Below are 22,039 nucleotides of genomic sequence, written 5' to 3' on the forward strand. Positions count from 1 at the left end.
CAGGGATTAATAATGTCACACGTAGTAAACCTTTGTGACAAATTCTCTTTTCTACTCTAAATCTTGCTCATGGACCTTGCACTGTTTTGTAGCCCAGAAGGCAGTAAAATTTGGGGTATTTAGTGTGTAATGAGAATAAAAGGGAGAAAAAGAGGAGAAGGTAAATAACAGTATTCCTGAATTAAGAGCCGTGAATTTATGTTTGGAAAAGCAACATTCAGGTGACTGTAGCTTTTCTCCTTTAAGTTTTTGCCTTGAGTTAGTCACAGAAAGGAAGGTTTGGACAGACAAGCGCCAGTGATGGAGTTAATCCGATGTATTGAACTGGCAGCCATTAGGTGAGCTAACAATCATTGGGCAATTGCGAGGTAAATTAGCTAGATCAAGAGGGCACTTGTAAAATTTATTCATTTTATTTCCCATTTGTGAAAGCTAATGCAGTTCACACAGGGAATCGTAACTCCCTCACCTGCAGTAATGGAGCAGCTCCATCTCCAGAGCAAGGGATGCAGGGTATCAGTGAAAAATACAGTGGGACTAACTGTGTTTAACATAGGGTTAGAAAATTCAATAAAGAAAAGCAGCAAGGCTGCAAACACATTAACTGTCATTCTCTCGAGATTTTAACCCTACGTTGTTTTGACAAAATGTAATTGACCTCACGGAATTTCCACCCTTGTGTGCTACCTTTAGACCGGCTCAGAAATCGGCCATACCTAAAGCTGCACCGACGGCGAGGGATTTGGCGGGAGGGTGCGAGTTAAACATCCCCTCAGCGCGTCTGCACCAGGAGCTTCCTAAATTGGTTTTGGAGGAGCGGGGGGTGGGAATCGTACTTTATTTAAGACAGGGACTAAGAATCCCACAACAGAGGCAGCCGCAGGTGCCGTGAGGGGCGGACCCCGCGGGCCGCTGAGGGTGGGCGCAGCCTGAGGGCGGGCACAGCCTGAGGGCCTGGTGCCGGAGCCACCCCCGGCCCGGCCGAGCCTCGGAGGAGGGCGGGCGATGTGGGAGGTGGCGCAGCGGAGCCCCCGCCCGCCCCTCGCCGGCGAGAGCGGCTCCTCCTCCGGGAGGGCGCGGCGAGGCTGCCGGGCGGTGCTGCACCCCCGGCGGCAGCCCCGCCGCACCTCCGCGCCCCGGGCGGCTTCGCGCCCGCCGCGCCCCGGCTCCTCTCCCGGAGCAGCTCTGCGGAGGGCACAGACGGCGGCGGGATCTGAGGCACCTCGCGGGGACATGTCGGCGGAGCGCGCCTGGAGGTAACGAGCGGCGCGGGCGGTGCCCGCGGGCCCGGCGGGGCGAAGCCGCAGAGCTCCGCGCTCGCCGGCTCCGTGCCCCCGGCAAAGTTGTGCCTGAGGCGCCGGCAGGCTCCCGCTCCGCTGCGGGCACCGCCCGGGCCCAGAGCGCGGCGGGACGGGGCGGCTCCCGCTGCGGAGGCAGCGTTTACGGGCTTGTTCTATGGGGTTTCTTGGGGTTTGGGTTTGTTTTTCTTGTTTCCCGGCGCACTGAGCATCTGCCTGGCGCGGTCCCCGCACCAGCCTTTCAGTGGCTGGGCTTCTCCCTTTCACTCTGCTCGCGGAGTTATTCAGCGCGACGCTGTTGCCCTCTAGTGTTTGCGGGAATTGGTTATGGCTCTGTTAGGGGACAAAATTAGTCAGCCTAGTGCAGTAATTATTCATAACTTCAGGTGGTTATAGCTGCTTGGATTCCCTAAGTCCTGTCAAAAATTGATGTGTGCTGCTGCTCGGTTCAGCTGTCATGTCAACCCCCGGGAAATGGCAGAAAACTTGTATATTATTCAATTCGATGCCTGATATGCTGGATAATTGCTTCAGGTTTTGGTGTGGTGGGGTTGTCTCTTCCTAATAGAATGGGAAGTGAAAGAAATAGGATTTCTCTCACTGTCAGCATCCCCGATCAGGTGTCTCGGAAGAAATGGTGCTGAATTCTGCTTTATTAACTCTTTACACTTGGCAGCTGTGGGAGAAAAGAGAGGGGAAGTAGTGGTATGGGCATGGACCAGACAGTGTGCTGGACATTTATCTTAGAGACCTTGAGCAAATCATTTACTCTTTAGATAGTGATGTTTTTGCAATTGCTGAAAAATAACAGGGTTTATCTCAGAAAAATTGTGTGATGTCAAGAGCTTAAAGACCTTTCTGTAGAAGGTGTTGTATGAGAGTAAAGAGTAATTTGAAGACTAAACCAAACCTCTATGTTCTGTTGAAGTCTTTAAAACCTTCTTTTAAAGTGTTTTTAAACATTCTATATTTCATCTTTATAAATATTTTTTCTTGACAAACTGTAATGCTTGAATCCCTATCCTGTAAGGATCTCTAGTAGTGAGTTAGGCAATGCAGCATGGAACTTAGGATATCACAGGTACAGTAGAGACTGGGAGCTGCTTGCTTCAAGGACTTGAAAAAAAATTTCTATCCACCAGAATTGCTGTGCTGTCTAAACCATTCCCTTTTTTCTAACAGCTATGAGGGAATGTAAGCCTTTCAATAATCACACATTCCAGGGTTTGTTATGTGATACTGAAGGGTCTCAAAGACTTCCCTTGACAGCTCATGTCTCATATCACCTTTTTACAAGTTGAAAATGTCTTTTTAATATGCAGTTGTAAGGTCTCATTCTCAGCCTGGATTTACTCATATGGGCTGTTAATGCTTAAATATTTTAGTCAGTAAAATAATGTTGTAAGTAGGGCTACTCAGAGGTTACTTTGGTATTTTCATAACTGATTTAAAAATCTGAGCCCTGCTGTTCAACCCAGCTTTGCTTGTGTTCAGTTGTACTTTGCTGCTTCCTACCATGTCATTTGTGCATCCAAAGATTTCCATTTTAGTAACACTAAAATGACTTGAGAATACTTCTTTTGAAGTTGTATTTTATAGTGACTGGCCAGAGCAGACCTTTATGTTCAAAGCAGTTAAGCAGCATTCTAATCAGTGGAGATTTAAATGTCTATAGTAATATGCTAAACAATATGTCTCCTTTTATTCTGCTCTTCATTTAAAACTCATCCTTCATGTAATACATCCCCAGCATGTCACCAGCACTGGGGTAGTGTCTGGGTTGGTAAAGAACAGAAAGAGAATATAGTGATGGGGATTATTAGAAGAAAGTTATTAAAAATATGTCCCCAGATAAATGTAGTATACCTCAATAATATTGCTGACTACTCAATCCAGAACTAGCGCTTTTTAAGTAGTTCTTGATGAAAAGGATTTTTGTTACCCTTTAAGAGTAAGTTTTGTACCTGTATGTATGACCCAACCTTTCTAATCAAGGGTCACAGTAAACTGTTTCCCTAGCACAGGACTGGGGCTTACCCAGAGTTTTCTTACTGGGCTTTGATAAATTTGATTTGGGAACAATTTCTCACTTATTTATGGATATTTTAGTTGAACACATTGCTTTCATCTTGATAGTAGGACAGCAGAAAAAAGTTTCTTGTCATTTAAAAAATTGTGTTGATACTCATGATTCAACTTGGATAGACATTTTTTTTTTTAATTCTGTGCAGTTTTATGTGCCTGTGCAGTGTCTTACTTGAGCATTTGTTTTTACTGGACTGAGAACCCCTGTGAAGAATACAGTAGGCTGCATTCCCAGCCTGTGTTGTCTCCTGGAAGAGTTTCCATTAGGGTTATCATGGGGAAATTATTTACAGAAGTCAAGAATTTGGTCATTTGTGCTTAGCAATGAAACAACAAACTAAAGAAAGCTGCAAGTGGTAGGAACTCCCTTGTGGTGTGCTTCGGGTCTTTGGGGTTCCTCATGGTATTTGTTCTGTCATCAGTGCTGCTTTGTTAGTGAATTTAAAACACCTGAAACAGAGCAAGCGGAACAAATTATAAACCCACCAAACCAATCCAAATTGAAGATCTCTATTCAAATGCATCTATTTCATGCTGGTTGCCTGCAGATGCCTGTAATTGTGAGTGCCCAGCAGTGTGTTCAGAATGGTAAATCTTCTGCTTAATAGGGTGATATTTCTTTCCTGTACCAGCAAGATTCTCACAAGAGCTGGTTCTGGGCTGCAGAAACCACTTCTGCAGTAGATGACAAGAACACTGAGCCTTCCTGTCTGTGTTCATAACAAAATGTAAAACTCGCTTCCGTGACTCAGCATTCTCTCAACAAGATCTTCTCCACAGTGAGTCTGTGAGTTAAAAATCAAATTCTGAATATTCAAAGATGCTAATTTTCACCTTAAGGGGAGCATTTTGATACCTCCTGCTTTGAGCAGCAGAGGTAAAAGGTTCTGGTCTGAATTTTAACATGGTCGCATGAAAATGCAAAATAGGAGATCAAATGCAGGCTCTTCTAAAGCAATAAAGGTCTAGATAAAAAAAAAGACAGGCAAATTTTATTGCTTCAAACCACGAAAAAATACCATAGAAATTATTTTATAGGTAAAACTTATTGCATGATCAGCATTACAGAACTTTGGATTCGTATAATATCTGACTCCTGTTTTCAAGTACTTTGAGGTACAGGTGGAACCATATTCCTCTGTCATGAAATTCCACCTGACTGTAGAAATCAAGAAGAGCTGAAACTGCTGATGTTATCTATGGGTCTTTTTTATGTTTTTTCATCAAAACAATACTAACAAGCTTGAACTCTTGCAAAGACTTTCTAGACTCTTTCTGGTTTTTTTTCCTTTAAGTCTTTTTCTTATACTTGGATATTTTTTATTGATGTTGAAGCTATCATGACTTCTTTTTTTGGTGAAGTATTGTATTGTTTGGTCATGAAAGTAAGACTCCTCAAGTGTTGTCCTCTTCTGAAATGCTGCTTCTCACAGCTTACTCCCTGTAGGTACATTGAGAATTACACTTTTTGTCTGGTTTTACTGTAGGAAATGACAGCAAGCAGGGACCATCTTCCCTGAAGCCATGTCCAGAGATGTGTTGAAGGTCACTATCACGATCTCCATAGGTCCCACAGTGTGTGGTGTGGTGCATCCCAAGGATGTCACTGTCAAGGGGGTGCATTGTGAGTTCTTTTAGCCTGCTGCTCTAATGCAGCACTAGAGTATCCAGCAAGTACTATTGCTCAGGGGAAATGCTGCTGTCCCTCGAGGAAAGCAACTGTACCTTGTCAAGGCTTTGAGACCGTTGATATTGTAAAACACATGTTCTCTTTGAAATTTTTGTTTTCTTCTTTCTATGTTCTTTGGAACTCCTGCCATGCAAATCAGTCCTTAAGCAAGTGAAAATTTCCTAAGCCTCAAGCTGGTACAGGAGAGCGTGCATTTAAACCTTGTGCCTTGCTCTGTTCCATCCCACTTCCTGACTGCCTTCAGCAGGGAGTGTGCCAAGTCTGGCTGTGTCCTGCTGCCTCAGAGAATTCCTCATTCCTCACAGTCAAACCTCACATCTGTCTTGGCAGTTCCAGCCACTCCTCCTTACAGCTGCGCTCTGTAGCCCCAGGGGGTACCTGCAATTAGGAGGCGAGGATACAATGACAGGGCTTTTCTTGAAGCACACACGGTTTTCTGGGCTGGCTCCAGATTTTTCTCTCTATGGAATGGCATTAGGAACCGTGTCCTTGCTGCAAATGTTTCTTGGGTTGCAACCCTTGTGTAATACCCAGTTCAAAGAGCTCTGTCTCATCAGCCCTTCCTTACTATGAGCTTAGGTCAGTGTCAATTCTCATTTTTTCCATGTATAGACCAACCATATCTGCAGTTATCAAAGAGAAATAGGTGTATGTACAGCTTTTCTACAGAATGCAGTCAGTGTTAATTTTAGGCTCTAAAATTATGTGTTTCTTGGCACTCAGGCAGCTGAATTGGAAATGCAAAATGAAGAGAACCCTTCGTGTGTGTAATGAAAAATCATCTGTCTGGAAACCTCTCTGGTGTTAACTCATTCAGGATGGAACTTCTCTTTGTTATGTGACTTGTTACCATGTTAAATATCTCTGTTAAGCTATCCAGACTGATATTCTTGAAGCTAGTGTGGCAAGGATTGGACATTTCGGTTATTAACCATGTTGAGTTCTTCTAAAGGTACTTCCATATCACTGTTTGGTCTTTATGCATTCTTCGGGGGTTTTTTCAGATAGAAACCAGGAAGCTGGGGTTATGTTATTTTAGTCTAACACTACATAGTGAGCCTGGGTGAAAGGCAGGTCTCCTACCCAAAAGCTTGGAGCAGGACTTTGTGCAGCTGCAGGTGAGGTTCAAGGCTGGGTTTAAGTCTTCCCAGAAGAGAAGGGGCTGATAAACAATTATCTGTGAGTAGAAGGTGAGGAGAGTAAAATCTATCCAGAGTAGAATCTACCCAGACAGGAGGAATCTTGCTATGAATCTTAACTATGAATGAGACAGATCACATACATTTGCTCTTAATGCTGAATTTTGCAGTTTTGATAAATAGAATGACTTGGAGTTTCTTTTTCCCCTCATCTGATTTTTCTCATTTATTTTTACTTTATGTTCATCATGGCACTAGGAAGATCTGTCTTCAGGATTTAATTAAATTTGTGGACATTACATAGGTACTGTTAAGTACATATTTTTTAGCTTTTTTGAAAATCTGGAGTGAAACATGAGTTTGCTTACAGTGTAGGATTAAAAAAACCCCAACTAGGAATAGAAGGATTAAGCTCTCAGTTGGGAAATGAACATGTTAATGCCACACCTTATCCTAATCTCATTTCCAGATGGACCTGGGCGCACACTACACTGAAGTTACAGTGGCATGTTCTAGCTCTTGACACACTTAATATTCTTCAAAATCTGCTTTGAACCTTTGTTTATGACTTACGATCATTATTTTATGCTTGTCACACGATCCAATTGTTTTACTAGGGAGTTTTGACAGCAGTTGTACTGCTGGCTTGAAAAATTACTCTTTCCTTAAGTACAAGATAGAACATAAGTATATCCTTAGATGATCTGCCTGTTATGTTTAACTTTTGATTTATTACTTTCTCTTCTCAAATTTAAGAGCTTGATTATTCTATGGGGGTTTTTTGATGCAAAGAAATCCTTCTAACAAAAAAAACCCAAAAAAACCCCAAATGTTTCTAACAGTTTGCAAAACTCCACAGTCCAGAAAAATGCTTTGTTTTCCTCTAATGTTGCAGGAAGTTTTGCTTTAAAAAATGTCCTATAATAGATACAATATAGAGTGTATCAGTATATGTTTGTACAACAGTTAAGATGTGCATGTTCTTGGTTCTTTGAAAAACTAATACAAGATAGAATATGTTTAATCGTGTTGCCCTAGCTTTTTAGGAGTAGAGGGTTATAAATTTTCTTCAATATTTTGGTTGTTAGCAATTGTCTACTTGGAGTAAACTTTTATCTTTAGGTAAAAAGAATTTCTAAAACACGGTAAATTCTTTGCTTTTAGGTATTGCTTTTTAGTGCCTCTGCCTGCTTTATTTGATCCTCTAAGTTGAGGAACCTGTGAGATTTAGAGACCTTCAAATGCACATGGCAAGTAGTGGGAGCAGGAAGAAATATATTTTGCAAAATTTTGAGCTGTTGGTCTCCAAACCTCTGGCTGGCAGTGATTTCTTTGCTCCCCATTAGTTTAAGCAGATGATACTTCACAAGGTGATGCCTCAATTAAATCTCTGATTTTCTTTTTTTCTAGACTGTACCTTCGGTAAAGCTCTGTGGAAGATAGATGTGTGTGCTGCAATGGTGACATAAATATTTCAGAGGACTGGAACAAATTGTTGAGAATCTGTGTTTGTTTTTCGTGCTGCTGTTGAGAGCTATCTAAGGCAAGTAAACACCATGAGTTTTATCCTGAAACTTCACAGACATTTTCAAAGAACAGTAATTTTGCTGGCCACTTTTTGTATGGTGAGCATAGTTATTTCTGCCTACTACTTGTATAATGGCTACAAACAGGAAAATGAACTTCCTGAAACCTCTTCAGAAGTGGAATGTGGAGATCCTCAACTGTTGCCATACAAGCTGATGGAGATGAAGACCATGAAGACTGTTGATCTCCTGAGGACAGACCTTGTAGTGCTGGTGTTTGTGGAAAGCCAGTACTCAACGTTAGGCCAAGATATAATAACCATTCTGGAATCTAGCAGGTTTCAGTTCCACATTGAGATTGCATCTGGGAAAGGTGACCTCCCAGTGCTTATAGACAAAAACAAAGGCAAATACGCTCTCATAGTGTATGAAAATATTCTTAAGTACGTGAATATGGACTCTTGGAACAGAGGCCTTCTAGATAAGTACTGTGTAGAATATGGTGTAGGTGTGATCGGATTTCACAAAGGCAATGAGAACAGCTTGCAGAGCTTTCAGTTGAAGGGTTTTCCTTTCCATGTACACAGCAATCTGGGTATTAAGGACTGTTGCATTAACCCACATTCCCCACTGCTCCATGTGACTAAACCTTCTAAGCTTGAGAAAGGGCCCTTGCTTGGAAATGACTGGGCCGTTTTCCAGGTTAATCACACAACTTATCAACCAGTGGTATTTGCAAAAGTAAAGACACCAGAAAACCTTTCTCCACCTGCTGCTATAAGTGCTCTCTATGCCACGGTAATTCATGACTTGGGGCTCCACGATGGGATTCAACGAGTCCTTTTTGGCAATAACTTGAATTTTTGGCTGCACAAGCTGATTTTCATAGATGCCATCTCTTTCCTGTCTGGAAAGAAGCTCACACTATCCTTGGATAGGTACATTCTGGTTGACATAGATGATATCTTCGTTGGCAAGGATGGAACAAGGATGAACACCAACGATGTACAGGTAAAGTATGTGCACAAACCAGTGGTCATTACAGCAAAGTGATTTTCTTAATCTGGAAGTGAATAGTTGTTCATAGTTGGAATGTCAGAGCTCCACTCTGGAGCTGTTCATATTTAATGCACGTGTTGAGTCTTAGAAGCAGGAGGTAAATGTGGTGAGCAACAGTGAATGTCAGCATAAACTTGGAAGAGTGGACTGGGTTATTGGCTGTTTGAAATAGGTTTGGATGTCAGGAGTTGCTTGCTGCATTTCACCTCTCTCATCTCTGTTTTATGAAACTTGTTTGCAAGGAGGGTTTGTGATACTGTTGGTCTTAAAAGCTCATTCTGTCACTAAATGACTTGACAATTTCCATCTTTATGTTTAGAGTTGTACATTCCTGAAGGTCCTTTTCCATTCTGTTGTGCTGTTCAAGTGAGATGATAGTTGTTGGTCAGTAGCACTAACATCTTAACATTATTTCTTCCTGTAAGTATTTCTTATGTGCTTCTTGTGAGGAGTGTTGTCCCAAAGCAGGTAGTAGGAGGTCCCTTTTCTGAACTTGGTCTAGAAGCTAAAAATCTGTAACATACTGATTGTTGCCCTGTTTGTGCTAAAAATAAGTGAGAATGTTTTCTTAGAACTTGGTTAATGGGATGAGGAACTGCAAGAAGGAAAGACAAGGACAGCACTGCAATGCAGTGGGTTATTTTTGTTTCATTTTTGACCATGTTTTTGGTTTTTTTCAGTGTTAATATACTTGTTAAGCTACAGCAGCAATTCCTTAAGCAAAAGGCTTGACCCTGCAGTTAAACTTAAAATTTGCGTTAAAATTGCAGCATACATCGATGGCAGTGTTTGAGTTAGATAAGTGAGCATGCTTGGAGAATCTCCTAAATGCAAACTCAGATGGCAGGAAAAGAGTGAGATCTGATGAACATCACTGGCAGAACGTGTGTTGTTCTGCAGAAGCAACACTTTCTGGTAACAAAGTGGGTGAAATAAAGCCTGAATAAACCAATCCATCACTGTGTTGTGCAATAGCAGTTGGAGACAGCATGTTTTGTATTGTTTCTCTTTGCAAGTGACACCTTAGGATTGTCATTTTAAAAGAAGTTAGGATGTTTAATTGCTAGAGTTATATACCAGAAACAGGAGACTATTGAGACAAATTTGATTACAGCAGATACAGAAGGATAAACCATATTGTTTGGGGAAAATAATTTGCACTATGTCAGAAAGTAATCTTCCCAAAATAAAACTGTCAAATTAAATAGAAGTAACATCAAAGTGGAAATAACTTTTAAATAGGGTAATTTCATTTTTACAGGACTGTGTTCTGAAGCAATGGAATCTAAAAAAAATGTTCCCTTCTGATTCTTCATCTACTTGTAGTTAAAATGTTGTATTAAACATGTTGTTATGGCTGTCAGATGCAATGCATCTTCATTACTATTAATATCAAAAGAGTTATCCTCGGTGGTACAATGACATGTGGAAGGAATGAAACAAAATCAATTTGCAGTAGTTGGAAATATGTTATTGTAAAGCGTATTTGCAGATAAATGGCATCTCATTAAACAGGAGTTTTACTGAGTTCTGCTGCAGTGACTGTGACGGAGAATTGGGTGCTGCAAGTGTGAAAAGAGGTTCCAAATGTAGACTTCATATAATTTCAGTACTCAAGATTAGCTTATTTCCACTAAGCTTACATTTTAACTACTGGCAATATAGAATTAAGGAGGATGCTCTTTTGTGATTTAATTTTGTTTGCCATATCTCCTTTTTCATATTTTCTGGGTGTACTCACAGCTGCTAGGGCTGTGAGCTGGAGGAGAGTAAAGTGAATGTTTCTACCAGTATTCTATTAATGCTAATCAATCTGAAACTAAAGGAATCTCCCAAGAGCCAGAGGACCTCTGTGGTTGGTTCTGGCTGCTCTGTGGATAGGATGGAGTTCAGAAACTGGAGGGTTAATGCAGAACCAGAGCAAAACTCCGGTGGTCACCTGCTCTAAACCCCCTGCTCAACCTGGGCCATGGCCAGGTGCCTTTTGACTGTCTCCAAGGAGACAGTCTCTCCGAGGAGAGAGATCCTGACTGCATGTAAGATCGTGGTTTCAAATTCAAAAAAGAATTTCTTCTTTCTTTGGAAACCTAAAATAGGTTTCCAAAGTGGCCAGAATAGTTAATATTTGGGGGCTCAACCCATTAAAGCTTATCTTCCCTCTCCTTTAAAGTGTGTGAATTGGAGTTAAGCACATAGAAAAATTACTATTATAAGGTGTAGTGGTAATTTTTTATCAGTGTTATATAGTGACCTCGGAAGAGGTCAGATTAAAAAGCAGGCCTTCCCACATGAGTGTCTTCTGTACCTCTATAAAGAGGAGTCAAAGTGGTGCCACTTTAGCTTGAGTACCTATAGTGTCAGGAATGCAAGTGTAAAGAGCCCTTCTGAAAATGTTTTACATAGTTTATCAACCTAAATCCTGTTGTAAATGCTTTGTTTTGTTAAACAGCAGATTAAGTTTATTCTAGTTTCACGACATCATCTCCAATTACAAAAAAAAGGTCCCCAACAACTTGAAGCAGTGGTTCAGATTTTTAGAACAAGTACCTGTTAGGGATTTGCTTGTCTCTGTGTAACATGTGTGCTGATGGAACAAGTTCTTCGATGTAAGAAACTGAGTAGCTGTCACTGTGCGTCAACAATAACCATCCATCCTTATATTTATGTACTTTATCTTCCTCTGATAAAATAGAAATAATGGAAGAGAATGTTTCCGTGGTCTAATTGCCTCCCACTTTGAAAATAAGCTTGGTAATAATCAACTCAACATTCATCTTTCAGTCAGTTTTTTCCTTTCCTATTGTCTGTCAGGAAGGAGAGACCATTAGGCTGTGACAATGTTATATTTTATTTTCTTTGTTTCTTTTAGAAAGACTTAAGTGCCTGTGCAGTGCAAATAATTCGTTTAAATGGACTTAAAGAGAATAATCTATCTAGATATCCACAGAATAAGTTTATCTTAATAGACCATGATTGTCCTGGCTGACAGTCTACTAATTTAATATCTTCATTTGTTAGAGTTACTCTTTGTGAAATTTTTATTACTATAAAGCATTGAGCTTTTTCAAGGGAGAAGCGGATGATAAAAGAGGGGAAATTAAATGTGGGTTTTTTTCCTGATGACAGTTTGTTCCATGCTGGTGGTCTGGCCATCTACCTTTCCCTTCATTGCCCCAATATATGCACTTGCTGGGGTTCCTTGAGAATTAATCACATTTTTCAAATGAAAAATTAGAACACTGGCAAATTATTTTTTTTCCGAATAATTAGCTGTGTGAGCTCCTCTTGACTGTCTGGTCCTTTGTGTGCTTTTCAAAAGAGACTGAATTGAAGTCAGGATGGAGATCTCTTCAGGTAAGCCTGACCTTTTTCTATACCTGCAGTTATTCTTTATAATTGCCAAGGAAAAATCTTTGTATTAACCATATCCATTATTGAAAGGGGATGATAGATCCTTATCTGTCATTCTGGTTTGGGAGCGCTTGGGCAGTGCATCTGTTAGTGTATCTCTGCATTGCAGTGGGCAATACAAGATTCAGGCTGCAGTCTTCCAGCATTAATCAGTGGAGAATTGGAGGAAAGAGCTGTGCCAAACATTGTTGTGATAATGGAGAGTGTTCAGCCAGAAGGAATCAATTCTTAGCCCTTCAGTCTCCTTACAGTTTCTCATCTTGCCAGGATGATGATGTTTATAAGGGAGACACCTCTAATGGAGCTACTCCTCTAAATTCTCACAGTAGACATAAACACAGAAAAACAGCTCATCTTCAGGGAGGCCCTGGTTAAGTGAACTGCACCTTAAAAGTGACTTTGTTCATAAATTGTTTCCAGAGTGACTAACATCAAATATAAACATTTATATTTGATCAGATCAGTCCTCTTCCATTTTCCATAGCCAGTGCTGTCGCTTCTTTGTTGCTTTCTTAGTAACATTGGTGGCCTAACCTTGTGTTTAATATAGTTCTGTTTAATAACAGATTTCCCCACTAAGAGCTAATTGCATATTCCCTGCATTAAATTCATCCACATTACTCAGCACTGCTTAAATTATTGCAGTTATTTAAAACCCATTAAGTATCTTTTCACCCTCTGCAGCATGCATGGAAAGAAACCACAACTTCCCAAGGCAAAGCAGACCACTTGGCTATAAATTTTAAAAATCCAGTCATGAGGCTGTTCAGTTTTTTGTGCACAGAAATGACCTAAATATTTGTTTTGGAAGAGAATTTTCCATGTATATTGTGTTAAGACAGAGGGGCTAAAAGGTTCAGGCAGAGAGCCTGAACTGTCAAGACAAAGGATAGTCCCTGTCACAGGAGGAAGTCTAATTCTCTAAGTTAATTGCTTCTTTATCTGTAGGATCACGTAGAAGGTTATCAGAAGAGAAATGACAGATGTGTCATCAGATGTGTCAGCTGCAGAACCACAGAGCCATAAATGTTTCCTTCAGGGAGGTTCAAAAAATCTTTTTAATCACATCTTTAAATTACATAAGAAATTAATGATTATGAACTTTTGTTCTGCTAAATCATTCTGCATTCCCAGTTGGTTAGCTGTAATACCTGTATACCATTGTGGAATGTGTCTGCTCTGTGTGTACACACATTCTTCCTTAATTTGACCTAAAGCTCCTAAGCTATTTCTTACTCACTTGTTGGAAATAGCAGGTAAAAAGTGCATTCAGTTCTTCAGAAGTGTCGAGGAGAAGGGAAATTACTGACTGGGATGTTGCTGTAGCTGTCTGATGCCCTAGCAAGACTGCTTTACTCGAGCATATTGTGTCAGCTGCAGTAGTGTGGAATATTGCACACTGTGAGACAGTAGAGTTAGAATTAGATTTCAGAACTAAAATACAACTTTAAAAAAAGTTATAAAAATAGTCTTACATATTTTATGGGCTGCTACCAACATATAGTGCACTCTACCAGTCAATCACCGTAACATCTAACTTCTAAAAGCAGTTTGGATTATGTGCCAGCCTCTGTGAATTTTAATCTAGTAAGAAAGATACAACTGCTGCTCAATAGAGCCTAGCTCTTTTTGTTAAAGTCATGCTGATGTTTGAAGTTGAAACCAGGATAAAAATCCTCTCCCAGAGCAAGGGGACGACAGAGGGGCCACGGGGATGCAGACAAGCTGGTTCTGCTTTGAGTGTGACACTTCTGGGGGTGCCAGAGCAATGCTGGTAATTCCTCGTAGGCCTGTTCCTCCTGTTCTGCACCTGTGTGAGCTGGACACAGCCAAAGCCATGGATAAGCTTCGTGCTGAGTTTAATTTAGCAGTTTATCCATAGTGGATGATGACAAAAACCGTGCATGCAGTTTTGGTATTGCAGTCTTCATTCCTGTAAATTCAGTGGTTTCCATTAGTTCTGCTTTCGATGAAATTCTTGTTTGTTTCGTCAGGTATTTTGTATTTGGTTTTCTTTGAAAAATGCATTTCTGGGGTTTTTTTTCCCCTCTGTTTAGTTTTGCAATACTGGAATAACTGAATCTTTTGTTTGGTTTGGTTTTGAATTGTAATGTTCTGATGCTGTACGTGAAAACCTAAAAATTTTTCATGCAGACCTGAGTCTTGAGACAGTGACACGTCAAGGATTGCCCCATCTACCACCTTTACAAATTCAGTGGCGGGTAGCTAAGAGAAGAATAATGCATTTGAGTTGCAATTTTTTGTTGTCAGAGAGACTGCAGAAACTGTTTCTTAGCATGGTAAATCCCATGAGGTCTTTGAGGGCAAAGAGGCTGATTTGCTTCAAGCTTTTGTGCCCCAGCACCTGATCTGACTGTTGGTTGTACACTCCTTGATTTCTTCAGGATAGAACCAAACTAAGGAAATCATGGCTTCTGTGGATCTGCTGGTGCTTTCCCAAGTAAGATCATCTGCACTGTGGGTTCAGTCATTGGCATCTTACCAGAAAATCAGAGTGATTTGTTTTCAGGTCTAAATTCCCCATATTTCCCTGTGGTGGTGAATACTTTGCTATCCTTAGGTTTAATGTGACAATGGTGTCTTCCTGTTCTCAATGGAGTTTTCTGATTCAAGAGCTCTTTTAAATTAAACTTAAGGAATGACACTCACCTGAGATCAAGTGATCTGACTCTGATCACTTTCTGGCTTTTCCCTTGACTTAATATATTATGCAGAGATATCTTTACTCTTAAGCATAAGGCTTCCCATCCAAAGGGATCCATAAGAAATGCTTATGTCCAGCCAGTGTGCCAGCCTGCACTGAGATAATTCTTGGTTAACAGCCACATGGTTTGCAAGCCCTGTCTTCCTCTGTGTACTTGAAAGTACACACTTCAGGAAGGTAGGTGAGTGTTTTCATGGGCATGATAAAAAATTCACGTGATTCTGCACACTTTGAGTGTTGTCAGCGTGACCTAAACTCTGCGGTGGTTGGGACCCATCTGCCCATGGAAACACAAGCTGCTGTCCTCTCTTTCAGTGGACTTCAGTCAGTCCCTCTCTTTCCATGGATTGCAAGCTCTGTTGGTCAGAGGCTCTTTTTCTTCAGCAAGCACCTCAATAATACAAACAATAACAATGCATTACGGCTTCCCGCAGAGCTGCACAGATTCATCAGCAGCATACGAGTGGCTGCTGCAAGATTTATTCTGGGCTCTTTCAGTGACAAGTTAGCCATCCACTTCCTGCTGCTAACAGAAGGGAATAAAACTTTCACAGCCAACAAATAAAAACCAAACTGCAGACAGATCTAGAAATCAAAGCCATTAACTGTAAAACGTGATACCAAAAGTGAGCCTGCCTCCATCCCACTCTTCAGTCACATCAGGGGGCACAGTCTGGCAAGAAGAGAAAAATGAGAGTGGAAGTGGGACTCCTAATTCATTTGTTTCCTTTACAGTACAGCAGCATGGGAAGTGGCCTTGCTTGTCCTGTTCAGCCTGGAAGGTCAGTGCAATGACATGACTGATTCTAGGTGACCATGCTTACAAAACCATGTGAAGGAAAAGCGTTTGGTTGCCAGTTTATGTGTAGCCCCTCATGGAATAACAGTTCCCTATCTATTTCCTATTCCAGTTGATTTTGTGTGCACAGACCATAAAAACCTTACGACCAATTTTTAGAAGTAGTTACTCTTTAGGAGATTCCTTCTTTCGCTTTGCAGTCCTGGAGATGAATTACTGTTGCTCCTTAAAATGTAGCTTCATATCTGAGATAAGTAATAAATTAAATTTAAAACCGGTTTATATTGCAGAAATTATACTGCAATCCATTTGAAAATAGAAACAGTGGTGAGGACAAATAAAAAAGCCTGTGACTGTGGAAAAGTATGCTCCTCAAATCCATTCCAACCCAGGTCAGTAAATCCACATGACAAAGTCTCTCCAGAGGAGACAGGTTTGATTTGGTTTGGGAATACTGGTTGAATTTTTGTGGAACAAATAAGCCACAGCCCTTCCTCAAGCTCCCATTTACTCACCTTTTAGTGTTGGCAATCCTAGGAATAAGCCGATAAGCCAAGTGTCTCTTCTCCATTTTAAAATGGTCTTGGACTAAAGATACCTCAGAGTTGTCTTTGATAGAATGCTAATGGCACTCAAAAGGAGGCTGAAAATAAATTTTGCATTTCTGTAAGAAATGTTATTTCATGCTGCAAGATGTTCCTCTTATCCCTTGTCCTTTCCCACTGCCATTGTTGAAGGTAATAGAAATGTTGAAAATGGTAATCCTGAGACTCTCCTAAAACAAGATGAATACTAAAATGTATCTAAGTTTGTAATGTAAGCTGAATTTAAATTCAGACAGACCATGAAAAATATTTTACATCAGTGAAGTACTTCATGTTACTGACTGAGGAGATTTCTTGGTTGTGCTCAGTTCTTCACAACTGGATTATAAATATTTGGAGAGTGCTTAGAGACACCAGAATAGTCAGGAAACATCTGAGCAAAAAAATGAAAAAAAAAAAAAGGCTAAAGAATGCAGTAAGTAACAACAACCAAAGCAGAAAGCAATAGGCTGCAGATGTCTGCAGGGTATAAACAGTGAGGATGGATAAAAATATTTAATGTAAGGCATAGTGATATTAAAGTGTAGACTGAATAAAAGCAGCAGAATAGAGGCTAATATCCAAAAGGAAGTTGAAGGATTGTGTAAGTCTTTAAAAATTAGATTTGCCGAAAGAGTATGAAATATGCTATTGCAAGGAATATAATATTGGCAGGGGATTTGTATTAAGATATGTTCTCAGTCTCGTGCAGTAAATCAAATGCAGAGCTCGGATGGATTCCTGTGTGTTGGTTTGAGGCTGCAAGTGTAGTCTTTGCCAGCTGGGACGTTTATCTAGGCACACCTAGCTTTTGTCATCTTGTCTTTTAGGAATGCAAGCACTGCTGAAAATAGGTAAGACCTGCGTTAACACTTGTAACAAAACCATCTCCCTCCCCCACCCCTTTTTCACAGAAGTCTTGGGATTTTCCGCATTTATATCCTTTAGACTTGGTACTATGTGGGAGTCAATGAAATTGTCAGAGTTCTTATTAACTTGAAATAAGTTTTTATGTTATTTCTGTGTTGGCTGCATATAATCGTGAATGTATGGCTTGAGAAAAGAGGTGTATTTGTTATTTTGTGGAAACTTTCTCTTGGATTTTTTTTTGTAATTTCTTTGATACCAATGCTGATGTAGCTGGGGAATTTCATTCAACAGCTTTAGAACTACTCATAAAGAGAAGGACAAAACCATAAATTGTGACCCTTGGCTGGTGAGCAAGCTGAACATTGAATTCCCATCTGTATCTTACCTGGAGCTTTCAGACAGAGTGAGAAAATGAAAATTTTTTTGTTAAAGATTGTTTTTTCTGTCAGTAAAGATGAAACAGAAAAGGAGCTTTTGGTTTTTCTTAGCTCACCTGAAACATAAGGACAGAGGTAGATAGCCATTTTTATTCAGAAAGAGTATTAGAAGCAGAGGAATCTTTTGGGCTCTATTAGGAATAAAAAGAACATCTAAGAAGCATTTCTGAATGAGGTATGACATCAATGCATTGCCCAGCATGTGCAGTAATCTTTAATATGCCAGTAATGTAATTTTGTTGTGCTTTGCTAAGCAGGGACAGCACCCAGTTTATTTTGTTTTTTATCTAGATTACAGGGTTTGAGTCTTCATTCATTTGCACTCTTTGTTCTCCAGTATGTAGAACTCAGCATTAACACAAATATTGTGCTTTAGTCTTACCTGGGGGGAAAAGTATCAGCTGAGAGGCGAACAAACCCCAGGGTGTTTCTCTTTGCTTGGTGTCAGCATTTTAGACTTGTCGTCTTCAATACTTCCAAGGTACCTAAATAGCAGCTTGTTATACCTTGGTCTGTGGAGTTGAGTTCTTCTGTAATCATGTAACAGGTTTGTATTGTAAGTGTGGCCATTTGTTAATCTGTGGAAAAACAGTGTCGAAATTTAAATACTTTGAATGTTGTATGAGTTGGAAAAATAGATGAATTTCGCTCACTCTTGAGCTCTGATTGTTTAGATAATTACATAGACCAGACTTGAAATCTTATTTATTTAATATTGTGCTGAGCAGGAAGCACAGCCTGTAGGCCTTTTGGGGATAAGTGGGTCTTAGTTTGTCCAGGCTCAGGCTTTGATGTCCAGAGAGTATTGGCACTGAAGATAAAACTAAGGCTGAGGTTTTTCCAGAAGGCCATATTCACACTCTGTTGGATTTGATATATGTAACACTGACACTACATTTTTACTTTCATTACCTAAAGAAATGGGTCTTTATTTTTTTATTTCACAGTCTGCCTCTGTCAGTCCAGGAATTAAATTGAAAGAGGGTGGATTTTTATTGGACATCAGGAAGGAGGGATTTTTGCAGTGAGGGTGGTGAGGCCCTGGCACAGGCTGTCCACAGAGGCTGTGATGTCCCCTTGAAGTGTCCAAGGCCAGGTTGGACGGGGCTTGGAGCAACCTGATCTAGGGGAAGGTGTCCCTGCCCTTGGCAGGGGGTTGGAGTGAGGTTACCATTCCTTTCTTATCTGGGTAGGATGTGTGGGGCAGAGTGGGAAGGGAAGGAGGTGCTTTGGAGACCTGACATGGACAGCAGGTCATACACAGCAGCAAGAAAGGAGCTGCAGGCTATGGCACCTTGGGAATAGCAGTTTTGGAATCAAATTTGTGGTAAACTGTGTTTTACAGAATGTCACCTTTTGTACAGGAGCCGTGGTGTATAAGTAGGCCTGAAACTGCACCCCTAAGGTTCGGTGCTTTGGGCAGAGGAACGTGGCCACAGACCAACTTGCCAGAGCAGAGCTGGTGCAGTGCCCCAGCTGCAGCTGCCCGCGCATCCGCTGAGCCCCGAGCTCTCTGCTGCTCAGAGACTGGGCCTTGATCTTCTTCCAGAGCCGAGCCTCGCGCGTGTTCCCAGCCACTCGCTGCCAGTGGCAGGGTGAGAGGGGCCAGTCAGGGATTGGGATGTGCTGCAGCCCCAGAGCTCGTGGGCAGCCCTCCTTGTCCTGCAGCCAGATCTGCCTGCTGCCTGCAGTGGGAGCTGCAGCAGGAGCTGGCCTGTGAGGAAGCATTAAATAAGGAGCAAATGTGCTGTTGATAATGAATGTGGAGCTGGGAGCTCGGATCACAACCTCTGTCCTTTCCGAGCTGACTATAAAATACGTGTCCAGTTAGACGGAACAGCCATGGCACTGTTTGATCTGTGACACAGCACTGTGCACCCTTGCAGACAGGATGTGAAGCTGCAGAAGTGTGGGTTGGCTAATGAGGGGTGCAGAGGTGTAATGCCTAACATTTCCTGGGAGCCAGACAAATGTCAACACGAATCAATGAACAACCCTTAGAATTTATCTGCTGCTGGTGGGATGCAATGGAGACAAGCCAGACTAAGCAGGCAGAGCAGAGTGGCCCAGAAGTGACCTGGAACAGCATCTGAGGGATGGCCTGTCGTGCTCAGGGCTGAGGCAGCTCTGGGGCTGGGTATGACTGCAGCTCAGGAGGGCTTCCACTGGGGGTAACAAACCTCACATTGCCTCTGTACCGACCATCACCACATGACAAGAACTTAAAAATACCAGGATATTCTGAATGCATGTTAGAGCCGCTGTGGTTTTACTCTGAGTTCTGTAATACTCTCAGAATTCACCTCTTAATACTTGGTGTTGCATAAGCAGGTCAAGTATTAGGTAGAAATGCAACCAGCAAGATTTCTATTGAAAACTGACCAAAATCCAGGAGAAAATAGGTAGCAGTAGGGTGTTTTATTAGTTCTGTTTCAACCAACTTGGGATTTTTTTGACCTTTAATTAAAAGAAATGCAGGATTTTATTTCTGCTAACTGCAAAATAATGAGATCGTTTAGCTGTTTAGTAACAGTAACCTCTTTCATCTAAGTACAGTTTAATTAAGAGCTAATAAAGCTGAAGTTCAGACAGAACCCTGAAAACAGCATGCTAATTACTTTGCTTTATTAAATACTATTGGCACCAAGTATTTATAACCTTCAAGTTACCTTGCCGTAATTAGCTCGGTTCTCATTAGCTGGTACCTCAGGCTCCAAGAAGTGAGAAGTTGGTGAAGGAAGTTAGAAATATTTCTTAAATCTCTTGGTTGTCCAAATGATTTACCTAGTTGAAAGAGCCTAATTACTTCAAAATACGTAATTGCAGTATCATCAAGATAAGTATTGTATGGGATAAAAAAAACAACTCTAAAGGAAGACCTGGTGGCATTTAAAACAGTGTGTCCTGATGAAAAAACTTTTTATTGAAATCATTTGAGCAACATTTTCCAAAGTGGCTCTTTATATTTTAAGGATCCTTCACTGGACACATAAGTTTGAACCCTAAGGTGAAGTTGTGGCTCCTAAATTTTTTTCTTCTATTGGACACTAAAAAACTTAGGGTGTACATAATTGGGCACCAGCTGATACTTTATTGACACTTAGAGGGAAAATGGGGTTCCCTGTTCTCTGCCAGCAAAACACTTTGCAGAAAAAGCCAAAAGTTTTCTTTGTTTTTTCTCTTGCCCTCTCTGTAGTGTCAGCTCTGCTAAGAGAGTGCACAAAGACAAATGAAGCTTTCTTGTCCTTTTGTCTGAAGGATAGATAAAATGTTTTTTCCAGGTACATCTCTATACCCAAAGCAATTATTCTTTCTCCCGCATAGATTAAATGTTTATGGTAATGGGTGTCAAATTGCTAATCTTGGAAATCCAGAAAGCGTAGTCATTGCATTTTAATGATGTTCCAAAATACATAATTTATAATGAAGGAATCATTTTTCCTCAGAAGCAAAACAGTCAAATAAAATCCTGATTCCCAGACACTTGGGCTGGGCCTTCACTGAGGCTGTCTTCTGTTGCTGCTCGTCGTGCTGCTTCCCAACACCCCAGGATCTGCAGGAGGAGGAGGTTGAGGGAGGCAGGTGGTGTGCCAGCACCTGAGCAGCAGCTTCTGCTGCAGCACTCCCAGAGCAGGAAAAGGCAAAGTGATGTCCCAAAAAGTGCAGAGTAAAAGGACATTGCATCTGTTACAGCTCATTGAACCTCTCTACACCAAGAGCTCCACTCAGATAATGTTCTTCCCTCTCTTGCAGGGGTTACAGAAGAAATACAATATGGAAAAATTAAAGTTACTTCTGAAAAAGAGCTCCCCTAGAGGGGCTTGCTCTGCTTAACTCAGGTGCTTTCACATTGCACTTTTTATTAATTTGTCCTTCCTTTTCAGAAGGTCCTTGCCTTTATTGAAGAGCCAACAAAACATCAAAAATTTTACTCAAAAGCAAAATAACTCCTAATTTAATGGCCCCTTTGATAGTATTTTCAGACAGTAAAACAGTTAAGCAAGCAAGTGTTGAGAGATAAGATGAGATCTGTTCCCCAAAAAAAGGAGGAGAAAGACTCTGGAAAATGATGAAGCTGCCCTTGCATTTGTTGCTGACATGAAAACATGTACTGATGTGAAGTGTAAGATGTTAGTGCTGCAGCACTGTGAGGCTCTGTCTGCTTGCCAATTTAGTTGAAATGTACGTGATTACAAATAGAATTACCAGCTTATTGAACTATTTCTCTTTTCAAGTGCCTGAGTTCTTTAGCAGCTTTTCAGCAAGAAAATAGTCATAAATATGTTGGTGTGACTGCACAAAGAAGGCGTCATTCCTCTTTGGTGAACCAGAGTTCAACAAGGCAATCTTGATTTATTCCTTTGATCAGTCAAGGCTTTTGAGTCTGAATATTTGTGGTGTTGTTGAAGAAATTAC

General features: G+C 40.9%; 1 protein-coding gene across 1 annotated transcript in view; it reads left to right on the forward strand.

The window, feature by feature from the left end:
* The first annotated feature begins 1,167 nt into the window (after positions 1-1,167).
* LOC121332961 (bifunctional heparan sulfate N-deacetylase/N-sulfotransferase 3) overlaps positions 1,168-22,039 on the forward strand; it is a 48,637-nt gene continuing 27,765 nt past the window's right edge. The window contains exons 1-2 of the mRNA XM_041398930.1: positions 1,168-1,256; positions 7,623-8,749. Coding sequence (XP_041254864.1) covers positions 7,769-8,749 — 981 coding nt within the window. The 5' untranslated portion in view covers positions 1,168-1,256; positions 7,623-7,768. The remainder of the gene's footprint in view (positions 1,257-7,622; positions 8,750-22,039) is intronic.

Source organism: Onychostruthus taczanowskii, unplaced genomic scaffold, assembly GCF_017590055.1.
Source record: "Onychostruthus taczanowskii isolate IOZ18803 unplaced genomic scaffold, ASM1759005v1 scaffold150, whole genome shotgun sequence".
In the NCBI taxonomy this organism is placed as follows: Eukaryota; Metazoa; Chordata; class Aves; order Passeriformes; family Passeridae; genus Onychostruthus; species Onychostruthus taczanowskii.